The sequence below is a fragment of the Crocodylus siamensis genome, chromosome 9 (genome assembly GCF_052110815.1).
Source record: "Crocodylus siamensis isolate JL-2025a chromosome 9, ASM5211081v1, whole genome shotgun sequence".
Lineage (NCBI taxonomy): Eukaryota > Metazoa > Chordata > Crocodylia > Crocodylidae > Crocodylus > Crocodylus siamensis.
Window position 1 is genome coordinate 61438579 of NC_143403.1, and position 21073 is coordinate 61459651.

A 21073-nucleotide genomic window follows, 5' to 3' on the forward strand; every position below is an offset into this window, starting at 1 on the left:
TTGCCTTATGCCACACTTTAAAGTATCATAGTAATAAATACCCCGGTTGCTTTGCCACTTACAGCTTTCTGAAGTTATAAACTATTTTTTACATTAGGTAAAAGCAAACAGTGTTGGATCAATGCTAGCTTTACTGCAGATTAAAAGTATACTTTATCTATTAGAAAAAGGCTTATTATTTCTCTTGCCAATTACATTGCTGGGTTATACAGAACTATACTAACATTTATCCTTTAATAATACCAAGATCAATCCAGAGACTAAACGTAAACATTGAATATGTCCCTCTCCATCCCTCAACACCCCTCCTAGTATACTTGACAAAAGTCATGGTAGTATCAAATGATCATAGTTGGACTTAGGAAAACTAACAAAGAAAATATTATATTACTCTCTCCTCAGGCAAGTGAAGGAATAACAAATTTTAGAGTTAAAAACCTAATCTCAAAGTTCAAGTTTAGCTAGCTTTTTTAGAGTTGGAGCTGTAGTCTGTTGCAGCTGAAAAAAAATCAGGGAACATAAACCATGATTGATCCCAGGAAATATGAACAGAATGTTAACATACTGTATATATTACACAGCATATGTTGCATTGCAAAGTGTATTATAGACAGAATACTGGCAATCATCTTAAGAGTTAAATGCTAAGATTAATTCTACTGCATTTTAGCTAAAAACGGAAAATAAATACTTTCACAGTATTGCACAAAACTAACTTCAACGAAGAAAAATAGGCAGTTAAAAGGTTGTCGTCTCAATGTAACTACTTATACTATAGATACTTAATAAAAAGCAACTCCTGAACGCACACAAAAAAAGGGCACAGAAAGATAAATAAAATATATATTTCCCAAAGTTGGCACCTATGAAATACTCACACTCTATATTAAATAGAGTCACTTCATTAGTTCAGTTACCGTTTTAAGGCTAGAGGGGGTCAAAGAAGTCTTAGCCTGGAACTTAGAAGTTCCAACCCACTAACTTCCATAATTTTGGGCATGTTAACTTCTGTGCCTACGTCTGTTTACTTCCAAAATGGTAATTCAATATTTAACTCCCCAATAGGGTGGGGAAAAGACCGATTTGTAATTTTTGGACAGTATGCTAATGCACACTTGGAATGATGAATGCTATTATTCTGGCTGTACTAAAGAACCAACTTACTTTTTAGCTTCTTCTTGCATTTGTTCCACCTGCAGTTTTAATAAGTCATTTGCCTCAGCCAGAGATGTCATTTGTTGCCTGTCAAACTGCAAAGACTTGAGGGAAAGATGAAGAATAAGGAAGAAAAAGAACAAAAAAGGAGAATGTGTTAAGCACAAAACTTTCATATTCTAGTTTGCTATATAAAAATTGTCCCAGAAAACAGTAAAGAAATCTGTTAGAAAACAGTAAAGAAAACATTATATATATATATAAATAATGTGGCAACCAATTTATGGTAAGCTCTGGTTTAACCTGAATATTTAAAAAGAAAAGTCACCAAAATAATAGTATACTGATTCTCAAAAATATCTCTCTCTCTTTACCTAAGAGAACTTAAAACATGAGAACTTGCACATTACCACAACTTGCATCTCATTTCAGCAATCAGTAAAACTAGTGACATATAATATGATATTCTTTACAACTTTAACTTCAGCATCGTCCACACCTGTAGACGTGCCTCCATGTCATCCCGCTCTTTCTGCACCAAATGAAGATGGTTTTCCAACTCCACCATCTGCTGGTGAACCTGGGTCACTTCTTTTTGTAGTTTTGAATGCTCCACCTCAGTGGACTGCTTTTCAACCTGAAGTTTTAGTAACTCTTGTTTTAAGTCTTTCACTTCTGAGTCCAGCCTTTTCTTTGTAGCCTTCAGTTCACTAATCAGCTGGTCCTTTGAACTTGCATCTCTTCGATAAGCTTCCACCATTACCTACCACACAAAACAGAATTACAGAGACATTCCCCATAGCACAGTTGCTCAAAGAATAGACGATTTATCAAAAACACCAATACTTTAATTTTCAAATATCACAAGACGAGCAGCAATCAAGGACATTAAAACAAAAGAGCTTCAAGGGGACAGAATCTTTCCTGCTGCAACTTTTGAAACGTCTACCTTTAAGGAATTATATAAAAGGGATTCTCAACATTTTGTGCCAATGGATTTAAAAGCCAGTACTATATTCCACAACTTTTTTAACTGGTTCACAGGTATTTTACATAGAATTAGTAGGTGACTGCAAGATAAAACCCAAGCACCTGTAAAAATGGAACTATATTAGGAAGCAACAGTTCAAAAAGATAATCTTTGGAATTATATTATCCATTTTCCAGATAAAAGAAAATGTACTTAGCCTTACGAAATAATCAGGAATTTTACCTGTCCTGGCACAAAACATACTTGTCCATATTTTGCAATTAGGATTGGTATTAAAAAATCTACCTTCTTGAACACACTGCTTACAAGTTAAAACAAACTTTGATGTTGGACTAATAAGGTAACTAAACAGCAAGCTAATGGTCCTGCTACAAGTGGGAAAGACACAACAGGACTTCAAGTTATCAGTCAGGATCAGACTCCACATACATTCAAGACAAAATCTGAAATAAACATTTGTTTTAAATGACTATGCAAGTACAGTTTTACAAGACCAATTTAAATACAGTACTCAAAAGTTTCTCTTTATTGTTGCAAAGCATATCATCTAATGCAAAAGCACTTGAGAGATCTTTTGTTATGATCTTTTGTTTAAGGCAAAACACTTACGTTTACCTGGGACAAGAACTGACTTGTGTGTCTTATTTTATATTGATTCCCATAAAAATCAAAAACTACACAAGTTACGCAAGTCCCATAATGAAATGTGACAACATTCCATTTGACATAATGGCCTGCAGTTTAAGCAGGTTAGCGGCTTCATGCTTCCTTATGAAAAACAGCACTGCTAGCATATGCCTTTGCTGTAATGCATACGCTGTTTATTTTTAAACATAATTTCAAAAAAGTTACATGTACACTTACCTTCTGCTGCAGAAACTGTTCCTTTACCTTTTGGGTCTGCTTTTTCAAGCTGGCACTTTCTTGTTGCAGATTTTCCACCTATTCAGAGGGAAAAAATGCAGATGTGGTGCTTTAACTGCATTGTAAGTTCTTTAAAAAAAGCCACTCCCTTTTTTTTTTGTTATGTATATACAGTGCATAATCTAATGAGAACATGAATGTTCACGGGTTATTGTGATGCTACTACAAACCAAATAATCTGGTTTATTCTTACTCTGAATCTGTTCATACACAACAAATCTCCAATGCTGCATAAGCAGCCTGAAGAAAGGCACTTTGTGCCCCAAAGTTTGTTTAACAGCTCTCCCAACTTTACAACAGACCAATAAAATACATCATGCAAAAATACCTTGCTTCTCTCATATTTCCTGGATCAACATGGCTACAACACTCCAACCCTTTTGAATATACCATCACATATACATGATATCTCTGAATCATACCAATTCATATTTACATGCTCAAGATAAAATGGAGATGATTTGTAACAGAGACAGTTATATTGCATGTGTTAGCGAGGTACTTTTGACACCAACATTTCAGAGCTTGCTTCATTATCGTTCAAAAAAATATCCCATTGTTGGATACCAAGCCCGGGACATGGCCAGCCTCTCATACAAACGTATATTCTCCGTCTGGCACTGAAGTGTGCAATACTCTAGAGCAGCATAAGTGCCACAAGTGGCACAGGTAACCACTGCGTATAACAGGTGGCAGATCAGAGATAAAGCAGAGAGCAGTGGCACATTGGGCAGGGAGGACAGGGCTGGGTCCAGGAAGGAGACAGTATATCAAACAAAGGAAAGGGATCATGGAAGGTGTGAGATTATTTAGTGTGCCCCACCCACCAAAAAGGTTAGCCTCACTCCTCTAGACCAGGGGTCAGCAACCTTAAGCCTGTGGGTCAGATTTGGCCTTCAAAAAGGTCAAATACAGTGAGGAGGAAGAAAAATTGGTGGCATGGACCTGCACTGTTATGCTCATCCCCTCTAAGACACTCCCCTGTTGCAGAGCCTGCTGCTCTGTCATTTCTGTTTCCCTCCCTGTTGAGGGTCTGGGTCTCGGTATCTGCAGTGGAGGAGGAGAGATGGGGGAGAGAGAGTCAAGCTCCAGCCTGGATCTGCTAAAGGTCACTGATCCCAGCTCTAGATAAGTTATGGAACAAACCTGATTATGCAACTAGAATTTGGAACAGTCAAAGATTCATTGTGCATTAGAGAATGCATGATGGCAGCATCTGTAGAAAGCAGATCTAATCTGGTAAAGTAGTACAGTGACCAAGCAAAGAATTCTGAGAATCAATCTGTGAGCATACAGAACTGTATAAACATGAGACCCAATACAGTATTTCAAACAAAGTAGTACTAAGGCATTCCAAAAGGAGCAACCAAATGTTAGCTACATGCATGAGGAAGTTCTTTAGTCCACAGTACAATATGAATAGAACACATTAAACATAATTTAAAAGGAACAGTATAATTCATATAAAATGTTCAATTTTGAAAAACTGGTTTGAGAAATCATCATGCTCCTTGATAAAGAAGTAACGTAGTCTATTAAATCCTGGCACAAAAATTTAACTGTTCCTTTTAAACTCCATGAATTAAGAATTAGACAGATATAAAACATCTGTTCTGTTAACTGATATAAAACATACTAAATATATACTGTAAAAATTCTAATTCAGTAATAGAAAAATAAATTAAGGTTATTCAACTTACACGAAGCAGTTATAAAAACTGACGGATATACCCCAATATATAAATCAAGGTTTATGGGTATATGACAAATGCTTTCTATGGAGCTATGCTCTAGTCATTCAGCTGCTCCACAAGCCTATATCAATATATTTTATCTGTTATTTGTAAAAGAATAATACTAGAAATCAATTACCTGGCTAGATTTTACAGCTATTTCTTGCCTCAGTTGTTCCAATATCTCTGATGTTGCCTCTGTACCTTCTCCCAGGCGTTTTGCCCCTTCATCAAGTTCTTCTTTGCTTGCTTTCACTGTTTGCAGAGCTACTTCAAGGACAATCTTCTCTTTCTGCAAATACTGGATCATGTCATCCTTGGAAGAAGTGTCACTTTGAAACTCTTCTAGCCTGGCCTCCAGCTCATCATATCTTGTTTGCAGGTCACTCAAGGACTGGTCTTTGGCATGCAATCTCTCTTGAGTTAGGGTAAGCTGCTTCATGAGCTCAAGATGCTCCTGCTGTAAAGATTCAAGCTGCAGATCTCGTTGATGCAAAGTCAGTTTCAACTTAAGAGATAAATATTTGAAAAATAAAAGATCCGAATGAATTTTAAATTGTGAAATTAACTTTATAAAAGCATTAATTTTTTAAAACAAAATAGGAAGTCATCATGTAGCTGGATGTCATCCTCAGATTCCTAAGCTGCTGCTTTTTTCTTTTTTTCAAAACACATATTCAATTTACTCGCTCTGTTTATCATTGCTGGAGTCATTCCATGCAAAAGCTACAGTGCTACGGAGCCAAACTGACCAGGCTGACAATTCTAGAAGTCTAAACAAAACTTTTTGTTTTTCAAATTGATATTTAAAAAAAGGTGAAAAAGTGTCTGGCAGAGATATAAACTGCACAAAGTGCCAACAGTCCTAGCCATTTTTCCAGAGCATAAATCAGCTACCACAGGCTCAGTCTAGTTCCATCCTGAATAACACCTCCCAGGAATACAACATTAAATCCTTCACAAACACTGGTGTAAAGTGAAACTCTAGGTCAGGAAAATTACTATCTAGAAAGGTAAATTTCAGCTGATCTGGACTTCCTCTGTATATCCAGATACTGTCTGCACAATTCACTATCAATCTACCTTTTGCTACTGTGTAGCTCTTTTAGAATTCCATCACTAAGAAGAGGCTCAACTCAAATTCCAGTTTTGTGAACTGGAGTAATGTCATAGTTAAGGATGCACAAGACTTGGGGGGGGGGCTTTTATTCCCAGTTGGTATTTGCAAGCCTGATTGTTATGTGTTACTGAGCAAACTTCATCTGGAAATTACTGAGAAACACAAATGTGTTTATGCCTTCACATAATTTAGAGTGATCCTTCTGACAATTTAGATCCAGTAAATACAAAATTCATTTATGCTGTTTTCAAGTTAAATATCTACCTTGTAACCTTTAGGAAGCTAACTAATAATTGAGTCTACCTGATCAAGTTCTAGCTCTAGTGCTGTTGCAGAATCAGCCATTTTCTGAAGTTGCTCTCTCTCATCCTCAAATTCCTCCAGCTTTCTCTGCAGGTCTTCTTCCACCATGGTCTTTGCTTCCTGAATCTGTATGAATGCAGCTTCTTGATCTACCATGTCGGCCTGCACAGCAAAAAACAAGGAGCTGTTATGATATAAGAATGTAGTACAAATATCAAATGTAATGGATTTATAACATTAGAGAAGATTTTTGTGAAGAGAGAAAGCACATATCATTCAGTTGTCAGCATTCAAGTTACCCAGTCAGATGTTTACCAAATTTAGAACATACCTTGGAAGGGTTATTGTGCTTCCCGCAAACTTGTAAAACATTGAATTCCTAAATAAGATTCTTATTTTAGGTGACAGTCAATAAAAAAAATGTATAGCATAGGAAAGAACTGAAACAATATGTTTGCAGACCCAGAGTAAACTTTTCACAAGCATTTACAATAAGAACTGGTTGCAAATTTTCCAGGAGGTCTGTCTAGCAGTCACATATCCTGGAAGCTCCAGGCCCCTGGCTCTTCTAGGTTGGACCTGTAGCAGAAATCTGTGCCAGAGAGGTGAGGATCTTTGCCAGAGAACTGTGAACCCGAAAGTCTTGGGAGCTGCAACATTGCATTTAAGCCTTTTAAAGGTGCTTCTTTCTGGTAGGTAAAGTTTCTAGCCTAACCAGGTTTCCCTTACAAGTAGTTTGAATGTTTTGGGAAGTAACAGTTGCTTTCTGGGGAACCATATACAAAACAATATATCATCATGTAAACAATGTTAACTATATAGCACTTCAATGAGAACATCACTTTTACCTGTAAAAATACCTTCTTACCTTACCTGGAATCTGAAAATAAGATGATCACCAAATGCAAATATAAAAACTAAACACAATACAATTCACAGAAGTACGACTTTACCTCAATATTTTGCAGTTGTGCTGCAATCCGTTCCTTTTCTTTAATGGATCTGTGCTGGGTTTCTGTTAGCTGATGAGACAATGTCACATTCTCCAGTTTGAGGTGCTCCAACATGCCTGCTTGGGTCATTTGCCCAGCCTGCAAAAAGGAAGAATCAGATTAAATACAAATATTCAAATACGGATGACAGCAAAGAAGTTGTATGGTAGATAACTAAAAAATCTCTCAATGCTTTAATTTATTACCTTACATGGGTCCACAGATCTACATCTATCAGCATGCTCAATGAGCTTGTCAGGAAGTGCATTGGTTCAATTTGTGCCAGAGCACTAGACAAGAATTAACATCTTGTGATGCAAGGTAAAAAAAGAGAGGAAAAAGCTGATATGTACCTCATATAAATTAGACTGGTTTCCATCTTAAAAGTTTATGAACAATTTACGCTGCTAGATAAAAGGTAACATAAGAAGAAAGCAGCAAGAGTGTAGAAAGTGGTTCTGAGGTGCCTGTGATAATGCAAGTAGATACCTGTATGTTGGCCATCTCACTCTGTAGTCTAACACGAGCCTCCTGTGCCAATGCCAACTGGTGATGATACCACTGCCGTACATTTTGCAGCGATGTGATCTCTCTTTCAGATGCTTTCAGCTTATTAGTCAGCGTGGCCCGTTCTAACTGTACCTGCTGAAGTTGGTTCTGTAGGGAGGCCAACTGTTGTCGCAAATCATGAACTATGAAAGGGAAAAATAAAGACTTCAAAACTATGCTAGTTCCAAGTGTTCTATTTCAGATATTTCTAAGAGCAGTAGTGAGCCTTGGTGACATTTGTTCATGGTCAGCCTATTTTAGTGGAAGCAGGTCTAGAGAAAGAAAGAAACAAACAAAACTCAGTGTACTCCCTGAAAGGCCAAATGAAATCCCAGTGTTTACAGAGTTAGCGTCATTAGCAGAATACAGTTTAAAAAAAATCCCTTCTTTGCATACTCAACTTCTTGTAGAAGTAAACGAAGCTGCTTACTTAAGTTCTGTCTAATTTAAGACAAAAGTAACATACTACGCAGCAATAACCTGTAATCCAGTGTCATGACAGCAGGTTAACATTTTTCTGGTTTTTAATTCAATCACATCAATAATACACACTGTTGTGGTTCAGTGATTGACTCTTTGTCTGCCATGCGGGAGACCCAGGTTCGAATCCCAGACATGCGTACAGCTACAGCCCTCAGGACACCAAAAGTCCGGACTTGGTCTTGGCCTTTGGATTCTGTCTCGATCTAAAATGGGGGGTATAAGGTCAGAGCCTCCACTCCTCCATACTCCTGTCGAGGCATACGCGTTGAAGGTCCTGGTGACCTCTCACACACACAACACTGACAAGTGCAAGGTACTGCACCTGGGGGGGAAGAACCAGCAGCATACCTACAGGCTGGGGAACTCCCTTTTCAGCAGTGCAGAGGCAGGAAAGGATCTTGGAGTCATCACTGATGCCAAAATGAACGTGGGCCGACAGTGTGGGGATGCAGTCAGGAAGGCCAACCGTACCTTGTCATGCATCCGCAGATGCATCTCAAGCAGGTCCAAGAAGGTGATACTCCCCCTCTATGCGACGCTGGTCAGGCTACAGTTGGAGTACTACATCCAGTTCTGGGCGCCGCACTTCAGGAGGGATGTGGACAACATGGAGAGGGTCCAGAGGAGGGCCACTCGCATGATCAAGGGGCAGCAGGGCAGGCCCTACAAGGAGAGGCTACGAGACCTGAACCTGTTCACCCTCCACAAGAGAAGGCTGAGGGGGGATCCAGTGGCCTGTTACAAACTAGTCAGAGGGGACCAGCAGGCATTGGAGGAGTCCCTATTCCCCCGAGCATTACCAAGAGTGACTAGAAATAATGGTCACAAGCTGGCAGACGGTAGATTCAGACTAGACATCAGGAGGCGCTACTTCACGGTCAGGGCAGCTAGGATCTGGAACCAACTTCCAGGAGAAGTGGTGCTGGCTCCTACCCTGGGGGTCTTTAAGAGGAGGCTAGATGAACACCTTGCCGGGGTCATTTGACCTCAGTACTCTTTCCTGCCATGGCAGGGGGTCAGACTTGATGATCTGCTCAGGTCCTTTCTGACCCTACCAACTATGAAACTAGGATCCAGAAGGATCAACAGTAGCCTACTACCACCAGCATCACATCAGTAATTGACAGTACCCATATGACTTAAGGTTAATTGAAATTGCTTGCAGAATGGAAAAGAGGGAAGAATAGCAAGCGTCTGAGACTGAGATTTATATCAACTCACCTGTGCTATCCTTACTGAGAACTTTTTTTTGCATATCTTCAACTTTTAACATGAGCCTTTGGTACTGTTCCTCTGCCACCTGAAGGTCATTATTCGAAGAAGCCAAGTTGGCATTCTTGGCTTCCAAAGCATTCTGCAGGTCAGCCATAGCTCGTTCCAGATCCCAGCAGGATTGCTTTAATGTGGCCACTTCCGAGCTCAGGGACTCCTGCTTCTGTTGGCTACTCTGGCTGTGCTCCATCTGTGCTTGAAACTTCATGTTCAAAGCTGCAAGCTGCGCTTGTAGTTCAGTCTTCTCTTTGAGTGCCTAAAAAAGTTCAAGAAAATCATTAAAAAAAAGTTAAAGGAGACTGACAAAGCACACTAACAAGAGAGGCAAAGACATTAAAAGTAACTAAAACAAATGTCTAGCAACAGTATTTTGCTAAGCAAGTAATATACACTTGCAGGATCAGAAAGAAAAAAGTTGCACTCCATTTATTGTTTCCAATATGGCAAAAGAACGTTAGGTAGAAGTGCATAAAAATAGTCCCTTTACAAAGCACAGTTATACGCAGGTATGTGGTATACAACACAGCTTTTTGTAGAACGGAAGACTGTCCTCCTGTTAAGATTTGTTTTGTTTGCAAAAATATTCCTTTGCACCCTCTCCCTCTCAGATTTTCCTTTCGTGGATCCCCTTTTCCACATATTTTACTAACCTAAATTTAAAGAGTTTTTTTTTTAATTCATTTTTTTTAAATATATGCTGTATAACACTATGAAAAAAAAATCACACATCTTAGTGTGGCAAATTCTTTAAAATTTCAAATCAGTGTGTGGCTCTAGTTTTATTAAATACAGACATTCAGATTTATCTTATACCTGATTTGCTTCTAATGACAGTGCTACTAGCTGTCCTTCTAGTCTCATCTTCTCTTTTAGAACTTGCAACACTTCATCATGAGTTCCTGCGATAGAGCTTTCCATAGAGACACTGGAGACAGAGACACCATACATGATTATAAGGTCAGGATTTAATAATCAACCAGTTAAAAAGAAAGAAGGCTGAAATGGCTAGAGAACAGTTACAAAGAAAAGCTGTCCAGCACAGCTATCTCCTTATTCTCATCCCCCATATACAGCTGATTAAGTGTACGGTCACATGAACACATTACTGTAAAATAAGCAAGGGTGTTAACTAAGTTGAAGTGCTTTATCTGCCCACATGAAGTGAAAGTGGACATAAGCTTTTTTGTAAACTCTCATATTCAACATGTGGCAAGAATATACACATAAGCAGTCACTGCACAGTAGCTACCATACTATACGTTCACAACCAGCTTACCTCACAGAACAAAGGGATAATAATTTCTGCCTCTACCTTGCTACCAAAGTGATTGTGTAGATTGTGATTTTCTATGATCTTGCCTCCAAAATTTTGGAAAGTTACTTCCTTCTCCCACGTAGGAAAAAGGAGACACGTAGCTGTATTTTCAAAAATAATCTGTTCAAACTCTACAATAAATCTTAGACAAGCAGGGAAATAAATTGTAGTCCTGTCAGTCTGACCAGTTATACCTTTGTTAGTTCAACTTTGATCTCTTGTCAGAGAAAAGTATTCAGCCATGCTTAGGTTATCACAGACACATACACCCGCAAAGATCCAAAAGCAAATCCCAGCTAAGGGGCTGAAGAATATAACAACATTTGAGCAAGGACCCTGGCATCTCACAAGTACACAGTGCTGAAAAGATGCATAACAAAACCAAGAGAAACTATTACTCTTTCTGCAGTCAGTAATATCTACAATTTCTTTTTTTTTCAGGTCAGGGTATAGACCACGGCTTGAGAATTTCTCACACCCACAATAAAAAGCCCAATCTTAAATTATTCTCATGGCATCATGCACAGCTCATCTTTATTTCCACGTTCTTGAATGAACTAAAGGAGGGGAGGGGAGATCTGAGATTTAAGTGTCAAAATCCACTGTGGTGGGTTAGCTGAAAATGTCTGACCATACTTCAGGTGCATTCTGAAGTTGACCCAAGTATACCCAAAATCATGCCTTACCAGACCATCTACACATTTATAAGGAATTTTAAAGAACTCAGCTATGGAGCTTTGACAAGAAACTGAAAATATCTAAAATGTTATAATCCAGATAAATGTGTTACCTATGTCATTAAAATTTCATATATTAAAAATGCCATTATTTCTTGTTTAGTGTGAAGTGTATTGGGGAATACCCTACAGATCTATGCAAAGATCTATAAAACCTATGGTTTAAATCATTCAGTTAGAGCCGGTTCCTATCTATCAGTGGTTCTCAACCTTTTTAGATTCAAGGTATCCCCTCCTTAGGTGCAATGCAGCCCTTCGAAAATGCCCACTCTTGATTTTCACTCTTTTAAAACAGAAGAATACTAGAGCAATTCTTCTGAAAGACTGCAAAGTGGTCAGGAAGTTTTTAATGCTATAGATTCCTATTTACAATCTTGGGTTTATCCTACAATTCATGTCTGTGCACCTACGGCACCCTGGCTGACAATCTTTGAGCTATATATTCATCTTTAGATATATTAAAAATGTACTCTGTGAACTGACCATATAGTTTTATGTAAGGATCTATTAGTCAGCACACATTTTACACAATGAACGGAAATCAGAGCTATACTCAAATGTACTTGTCGAAAATTAAAGCTTCAGATGGAGATGCTAAAAACCGCCTAGGATGGTAATGGCAATATAACGCAATGCAACACATTTACCTGCTGGAAATACTATCTCGCCGACTCTGCACTTCGCCATTAACTTCCTGCTCCTGGGCATGATGCTCTGCAGCTGCAGCCTGCAAGACCTCCCTGATGGAAGGAAATTGGCCCACTGCATCAGAAGGAATCTTCTGGCCATTTATCGTGTATGAAGTATCTTGTCTGCCTTCTGCATTCTGTAAAATACTGTACAGCCCCTTTCCTGACACGCTGCTGTAGGTAGAGCTGTCACTTTCATTTCCATCCAGCCTCATTCCAACTTCACTTCCATCAATCTCAGAAACGCTGTCCCCGGCCAATGAGGAATTCTCTAGTCGATCATCTGTGTCAGAGGGCAGACTGATCTCAGACACAACTGATGTCAAACTACTTCTGTTCTGCTTCAGAGACCCACCAAATGAATCTGGAGTCAAAAAATTCCGATTAGTATTTGCAGGGTCTGACTCTTCTGTTCTATAATCAGCCAAAGACCGGATTTTACTTGATTTGGAAGATTTAGAGCTTTTTCTCTCTTTTGAATTTGCTGGAAGTCCCAGGCTTCCTAGTTTCGGCCCGCGGGGGACACTGGTCCGCAAAAAGGAGTACTCTTTCGTCATAGCTACAGTGCTGGCTCTTGGCAAGATTTCTGGATTTAACATCAGCTCAGGATCTAGTGTACTTGAGGGCCGATTTTTGGGTATAGACTGTCTAGACTAAAAAAAAGCAGAAACAAAAAATAAATTCCATAATGTAACAGTGCAACTAACATCAGTGATTTTTTTCTGGTATTGTATTTAAAGGTGAAGCTTCAACATTTCTTACAGATCTAATACCTGAAATGTATATAGCACTTCACCAACAACCTGATTTTAACTAGAGTTAATTAAATGCAACGTGGCCTGCAACATGCTTTAGTGCTAGGCAGTGGGTTCATCTGCCTCATACTTGAGTTGATCATTTTTTAAATGAAGTTTTAAAAAACTGATACTCCAAACTGCTCTTCAAATTAGATTTTCCAAATTATTACAAAAATATCTAGAAGCTACTGCTCCATGAAATTCTAAGATCGTGAGTGGCCTTCACATTCACTGGCACAGCCCCACAGACTTCAGCCACAGTGCTGATATAGCTGAAGGTCAAATTTGGCACAGACAGAAAGAGGATAAGGAAAGGGATTTAGATCAGGTCCGGTGAGAGTTTCCTGCCTTCCCACTCATACTAGAAAGTCCTTAAAAGCGAAGAATCACCTGAAAAGTTCTTACTCTTTCTTGGTGCCTCTTCACTCTGTATTGTTTCAGCTGCTCTTCCAGACGCTTTCTTGCTTGAAGTCTGATTTGTTCTTCATTCTCTAAGGGGAGTGAAGATTCTGCTGAACCTGCACATAAAAGTTACCCTTAATGTCACAAAGAGCCTGTGTGGTATTGTGAGCAACCACAACACAAAAAGGATGAGAAACCCTTCCATCCAAGAGCAACATGCTTCATGCAGAATATGCAGCATTCACAAAGAAAGCTCCTTTGCATGCATCTTGGAACACTACTCCACCAATCTTCTGAAGTATCTTGTGTAAGCACTGAGATCAGACTGCTTCTTGCAATCACTCATTCTTTATAATCAACTACCCAGTGATCTGAGAAAAAGAGTCCATAGCAGGAACAAGACTACTATCATAATTCCCAACTCCTTTATAGAGCTCTGAATCTGACAAAATTGCAGAAACAGACAGGACCTATTTGGTCTCCTAGATCCAAAACTCAGAGGCTAGTGCAGGATTTCTTCTAAAAAACAGCTCCTTATACTGTATTCCAGTTATTATTTAATAACCCCACTGATGAGGCCTTTTTATCACTTCCTTTTCCAAACAAAGACATTTCAGCAAAAGGAAGCTTTTCTATTAGCACAAAATTGTCCATTTCTGAACGTCACCCCATTATTTACAACATGGGAAAGAAGAGACCAACTTAACTTATGGTCATGTAACACTCCCATTTACCATAATGTGCGGGTCAGTAAAATAAACAATTGGTTAAATGCTAAAGCATGTGCTTCAACTGGAGCAGAAAAAAAAAAATGAAATTTAGTCCAAAATGAAGGAAAGGCTTACTGCAAAAATGAAGTTTAGTCCAAGCTTAAATGATACTATAGGGATTCTGCAGAGAGGCTCAGAGGAAAAAAACTTTATGCAGCAAGAGAAAGCAGGGGCTCTATCGTAAACAGATGCTTACACAATTCAGTTTCTTGCATGGGAAGACTTAGTTTGAGGGACTGCAAAGCTTCTTTTCTAAGAACTATTCCCTCAGCACTAGTTCCCTGAGACTTCCTTAGGTTGTCATGGAAACCAGCCACACCTGGAGATGGCTCTTGACCTTGGGGGCTGCTGGTGGAGTCAAAAGACAAAAGAGAGTCAGGACAGAGTGACTCTGGCCCATTCTGGCAGGCATCTCCTTTACTGTTTACTTCCAGTCTTTCCCCTTCTTTTGGCACTTCATTGATCTTAATATTGGTAGCTGGAAAAGAAAATTAAATTGTGTTAGTTTACACCAACAATCACCATGTTCATACTTAAGCGCACTTCCAAAAACAAACCTAACAAATGATTCTTGTAGTCAAGACAGGCTTAATGTTTAGAAATTGCCACATTGTTTATTTGAAAGAAAAGTGAAATGAAACGTGCTTATAGTTTTCCACTCAGAATTAACAGAACAGGCAGGTACACTTTGCTCTTGTATAAGGTCTTTTTCTGAAAACCTACACTCTATCGGAAAAAAATTATCAAGCTTCACAAAAGTCTGGTTAGACAGGTATTAAACAAATTTTAGATACAAAAAACTCAGACACGGAGGTTAAGTTTCCCAAAGTGTCACAGTGAACCAGCAGTATACCAAAGAAAGAGCCTACACTCTAGTGCCTCAGTACAGTGGCAATATCAACATGCATAAATGCTGGACCGAAAACCCAACTGCACTTCCCAGCTTCTAATACGAGTCAAAAAAGTGTCAGTAACCCTGGGAAGAACTGGGAAAAAAATGGCATATTCTTCTAGATATATAATAGAATACAATACAAATCAAACAATGAAACTGGAAGCATAAAATATAAGTCCCCACTCTATTTCATATAAAACATACACAAAAGCTAACCCAAGACCAGAACTCATTCCTGGTGGTGGTTTCTGTACCTTTTCCATGCAGAAAAACATGCTCAACAATACCACAACCCTTCTACAGGCTTATATTTTAGAGGTCCACTAAACTTCCATATGGATGGAAAAAAGATGTTGTTATGTTGAATTTCATGATTAATTTGGAGACACACATTTCAGGTGGGGAAAAAAATCTACCCAAAATAAGTCACCTTCTGAGCACAGTCCGTTTAGTGTTGTTGTAACTTTTGGAATAAGTAACAAGGGTTCTCTCTAAAATTAAAAGAAGGAATTTGAAAATGCAACTGTTTTGTGTTACTAAGTGTCTGAGACTTAAAAAAGGTCAACCATCTCATATTCCAAGACTATAGGAAATACTCTTACATGATCAGTTGGAAAAAAAATATTTACTTGAATCAGCAGAAAAACTTACGCTGAAATAGAATTTTTCCTACTGTTTGCTTTCCACATACATTCATCTCTCACTGTAGAGGGCTTTTGCTGATAACCTTTAGAAAACTACACGTAGCCAAGCAGATTTCAATGATTAAAATGTATTATCCCATTTGGACATTAAACTGTTGCTTCAAAATGATGGCATATTTTTTCATCCAAGTTCTGAGGTAATGTCCCAGATTCGCTAGAGCCTAACTTATACTGTAAAAGGTTTACCAGCATACCAACTGCACTGGAAAAACCTCCTGTCAGGATAGCTTATAGTGGCAAAAAAAAGAGTGCTTGTTCTTATAAGTTATACTGGTTTCTCCAGATGAAATGAACTATAGCAGGAAAAAGGCTTTTTTTTTTTTTTTGCTGGTATAACTGTGTGCACTAAGGCTTCTGCCAGTGTAGAAGGGGTTTTTTTAACAAATCACAGCCCTGAGCAGTTTCCTAGTGCTCACCTGACCTAGCATGCTGCTGCAACATATTGGAAATTCTGTACACAGAGTCATTTAAATTTCAAGCATGGAAATTTGCACTGAATAACTAAATTAACAATATAACCTCAATAGCAGCCCCTATGTCATTTGTTTGTTTAATAAGGCCCATGTGCAATGGGACAACAATTTCAGTGCAATGTGCCTCAGATGTTTTACTTGTTTTCAAGGGGGAGTTTGTGTTTTCAAAACTATGTTGAGTAGGGCTAGGGCACAGGAAGTGATATGCAGTAAGCATACTGGATGAATGTTTTGCTGTGATGACAAGAAAAACAAACAAACAAAACTGTCAGTGGGTGCATGTGCTATTAAGGTGAAAAAAAATCAACTACAGTGCAGTTTGTGCCAGATTCAGTTGCTCGTGGGTGCAGAGTCTACCCGTGTGCCTGGGACTGCAGCACTTTGAGCCAGGATGGAGCAGCCCTGGGCTTGCAGGGGATCTGGTGGACCGGAGGAAGGGATCAGCCCCACACTCCAGGTGCAGCATCGGGCAGCAGAGGAGCTGGTTGGGGCGTGAGGGTGCTGAAGTGCAGGGCTAGGTAGCAAGCAGCCCCCCACACGTTAGTACCCTCAGCCAGCCCATCACCATTGACACATGTACTTCAGCACACATATCTGCCATAGGGTAGTATGGTCTCCAACAGTACTATCCTCCGACAGTTATTTTACTGTGCGCTAATACTGGTGCATGTGTAGGCTGTCATGCTTTACTGCGGAGCTAATTACTCAACTCTGTGATAAAGTGCACAAATAGATGCACTCGGTGTTGACAAATAAGTGGTCAAATGTGGGCTTTATCCATAGCTACTCAAAAATGATGGGGGCTGTTCAGACAGTCAGAGCTACATTTTTAACCTGTCTTCCTATAACTAAAGTGATGCAATTATAATTATGTTAACCTATCTTCAGTTGCTTTAAAGCAGTGGAAGTGGTGGATAATTAGATTAAACTAAGAGAAAGATGTTCTACCTATTTGTAAACCTCCACAGAATTGTTAGGAAGACAATCCTGAGATAAAGAGGGGAGACAGTTTAATCTCTGACTTTTATAAAAGATAAATGATTAATCACATAATCATACTCTGGCAAATGAAAGGCTATCTACTTCATTTTCTTAAAGTGAAATGAACACTACACATGAAAATAATTCCATAAAGAAATACAAAGATAAGATGCAACTGCAGAGTAGAAAACTCCATATTATATGGACACTTATTCCAGAATAAGCCTGCCTTTTTTCTTCATCTGTTTTGTTTTGGGCCTTATGCCCAATTTATCCACCCCAAAAGTAGATTCAGCTGATTTGGAAATTATAATCTTATTCTGGAATGTCACCTCACATAATTATTCTGGATCAGTTGTTTCAGTATGGTTATTTCCGAATAATTCTACCCATACACAAGTCTTAAAGACCCCTAGCCCTTATTTGCTGAAGACCAGAAACACAACGAACATTGAACATCCTTTTTCCCAACTGGCTACCAGGAACATTTTAGTAAATAGCTTTAAAACAGAAATTAAGAAGTTTATCAATTAAAGAGGAATTCATAAGACAGACAGAATCTCCATCAGGCTTCTTAAGTAACATACAGTGCAATCAACTGCTGAATCCAACAAAAGCCCCTTCAATATGATCTATATAACAAAATAAGTAACAAAGAGGCCCTAGAAGAATCAGGCAGTGATCCAAATCATATTTAAAAAAAAACAAAAAAAAAACTTACTAGTGATTTCACCTTCAACGGGCAGATCCAGTTTGGCCTTGCAATCCAAGAGTACTTCAGAATTGCTAGAGGCCGCATTGCTACCTCTGTTCTCCAACAGGACATCTTGCTGAACAGATGAAGAGTCCATGGTAGAATTGACCCAGATCCAGAGAAATTATTTCTTCCAAATATGTTGCATTCAAGTGAACTACCAAGTCCTGTTTCTCTCCATCAGCAGCAGTGCTAGCCAAGATGCTGCCTAGTAGCAAAATGCCGAGTTTTTCATTTGCTGGTTTACAATAGGCAGCTGGGAAATTCCAGGTCATGAAAATAGCCTGCAGCTATTACCAAGAAGCTGCATTCTCTGGAAACAAATGCATTTATTTTTTAAAGCCTTTTCTTATAGCTCTGAAGATACTAGACAGTAAGTAGCACTTACAAACTGTCATTAACCCACCCCATCCATTTACTTTCAAGTACAGAATCAGAGCACTAAATGATAGTGCAGACAATAAAACACAGCCAAGCATCCACCGTTCTATACAAACAAAGGAACTCTCATGAATTTCTCAATTTTCATAGCCTCGGTAATTGTGGAAAGCTACAGAAATTGGTTCTGCAACAGACAACTTATTAGCAAGCCTTACCCCCAAGCCCTTTGTATGTAAATATATTAAAAACCTGTCACCAGCCTCAGTAAACCAGAAAATATGTGATGAACTGTCCTGCTCCTACAAATGACAATAATTATGGACATTCTTATTCTGGCCTCTCATGCTCCATTATCATCAAATGGGGTTATTTCAGCTGAAAGTCAGATTATTTTACCTGTATAGATTCAAACAATGTTTTGAATCTTTTTATTGCTAAAAGTGATGGCATTATTGTTTACATGGATTCTAGTATTTGCACAGCAACCAAGACATACTGCTTTACAGAGCACAAACCACTAATTACAGCTTGCGTTCACAGTCAGAATGAGTCTTGGCTGCCAGTCAAAGCAGGTCTTTTCTGAGTGTGACTAACAGGAAGATTTCTAATTAAAGTTCATAGAATTCACACACGAGTTTCCAAAACATCTAGGGTCTAAATCCTAATCTATCTAACTTGATTACTGCAAATATGCAATGCATTTATTTTAATATGATCACCTACAGCTAACAAGAACAAAAAATAAATGTAGGAGACTATGCAATTTAACATTTTTCCTGTTCAGAAATAGGACACCACAGGCACTTAGCTAAAGTTTGGGTTTTAAAGCCAAAGATGCTTTAAGATCCAACCCACATTCCATACAATTATCTATCCCCTCTCCATCTCCAAGAAACACTGTGACACTTCTAAGGCACTACCATTTAGTCTTTTGTGGCAGGGACAACTGTCTCAAAAATGCACAAATTTAAGGTCAGATCGTGGAATCACATAGGTAAAATTCCCAATGGAATCAACAGAAATGGCATGTGTGAAGGAATGGACTCCCAGTGCACACTACTCCCCACCCCCAGAAGCAGTGATCCATGAACATACTGGTATGTATATGTACATGTATGTGTACACCCTCCCACACCCACTGCTACATTCATGGATCACTGCTTCTGGGGGGATGCTGCCCATGTACACACCAGTAGAGAATCATAGAAAATGAGTGTTGGAAGGGACCCCAGGAGGTCACCTAGTCCAACCCTCTACTGAACGCAGGACCATCACCAACTCGATCATCCCAGCCACAGCTTTGTACACCCAGGTCTTAAAAACCTATAAGGATGGACGCTCCACAACCTCTGTGGGTAATCAGAAAGCTCTACCTAATATCTACCTATCTAACCTAAACTTCCTTTGCTGCAACTCGAGGCCATTGCTCCTTGTTTGGTCATACATAAATACATATATGTATGTGTGTGTGTGTGTGTGTGTGTGTGGTTTTTATTTTATAAATATATATACACACACATACACATATATATATGCAGGGCGGGGGGGGGCAGGGAGAGGGGATTAGGGGCGACCACCCCAGGTCCTGCACTTCAGGGGCCCTGCAAAGCTGGGCAGCATGGCCGCAGTGACTCCACACTGCCACCACCCTGCCCCTGCACATGTGGTAGCTTGGCACCCCCCCACTACCATCACTGAATGCACCGCCAGGTTCCTTGTGTCCAGGGGCAGGACAGGCTGATGTGCCCCAGGGCCTGCACCCTGCTGGGGTCATCTCTGTATAAATGACACACACACATATACGTGTGCGTGTGTATAGATGTACACATACACTCATACACCTGGCACGTTCATAGATAACTGGTTCTGGGGAAACACCGGGAGTCCATTCCTTGCAAGCTGACACGTCTGCTGATTTCACATATGCACAAAATATGTTACACACACACACACCTCTCCCCAGTGCCCCTCCATCCCTCCCGCCCACAGACGCCCCTGGGACCCAGGCGATCCGAGGCCGGCGCTGCCTGATGCCAGACCCTGCCGCACGCCCCACGCCACGTCCGCCAGGGCGCGAGGGTTTCTGCCGGGGCACGTCCGGGCTCGAGGCGCAGCGGCTGCGGGGCGGACACCGGCAACGCAGGGCCCCGTGGGGACTCCCCGGCCCTCAGGGCACGTCCTGTAGGCCCAATCCCCCCGCGGCCGTGCCAAGTCCGGTCCCGACAGGCGGCAGCAGCTCCCCCTGCCCCCAACCCGGCCCCGCAGACCTGCCGCTGGTGCCGCCACCGCCCGCTGCTCCAGCCCGAGACGTGGCGTCTCACCCGCGGGCGGGGGAGGGGGGCGGCGCCGCGCGTGTCTCCTCCCCCCCGGGAAGATGGGGCTGCCGACCCCACCCCCCCCGCGGGACCTCCTGCCTCCTCTCCGCCCTCACCCCGCACCCCGGGCAGCTCCAGCCGGGCGGGCGCGGGCCGCTCCGAGGGGCCGGGGCGGAACGGGCCAAGCGGTCGTTGTTCCCCTTGGGCGGGTTTGACCAACGGACCTTCCGGGAGGGGCGGACGCCACTTCCTGTTGCCCGGAGAGACCGAATAACGTGTTGCCTTCCGGTTGTCCGTCATGCTCCCCCCCGGTTATGTTTTTTGTTAGTATGAGAGGT

At 40.4% G+C, this 21073-nt stretch overlaps 1 protein-coding gene across 8 annotated transcripts in view; it reads right to left on the reverse strand.

Moving 5' to 3' along the window:
* The window catches only part of GOLGA3 (golgin A3), a 35738-nt gene extending 14814 nt beyond the window's left edge, over positions 1–20924 (reverse strand). The window contains exons 1-14 of one of the 8 annotated variants that reach the window (XM_090062471.1): positions 20852–20924; positions 18007–18352; positions 14429–14710; positions 13451–13578; positions 12222–12916; positions 10336–10447; positions 9472–9778; positions 7708–7910; positions 7180–7317; positions 6227–6388; positions 4943–5311; positions 3011–3088; positions 1655–1918; positions 1165–1259 (exon numbers count right to left, since the gene is read on the reverse strand). In XM_090062471.1, coding sequence (XP_089918597.1) covers positions 1165–1259; positions 1655–1918; positions 3011–3088; positions 4943–5311; positions 6227–6388; positions 7180–7317; positions 7708–7910; positions 9472–9778; positions 10336–10447; positions 12222–12916; positions 13451–13578; positions 14429–14710; positions 18007–18136 — 2963 coding nt within the window. In that variant the 5' untranslated portion in view covers positions 18137–18352; positions 20852–20924. The other 7 variants (XM_090062472.1, XM_090062470.1, XM_090062469.1 and 4 more) reach the window with 7 other exon arrangements.
* Between the last annotated feature and the right edge of the window lie 149 nt (positions 20925–21073).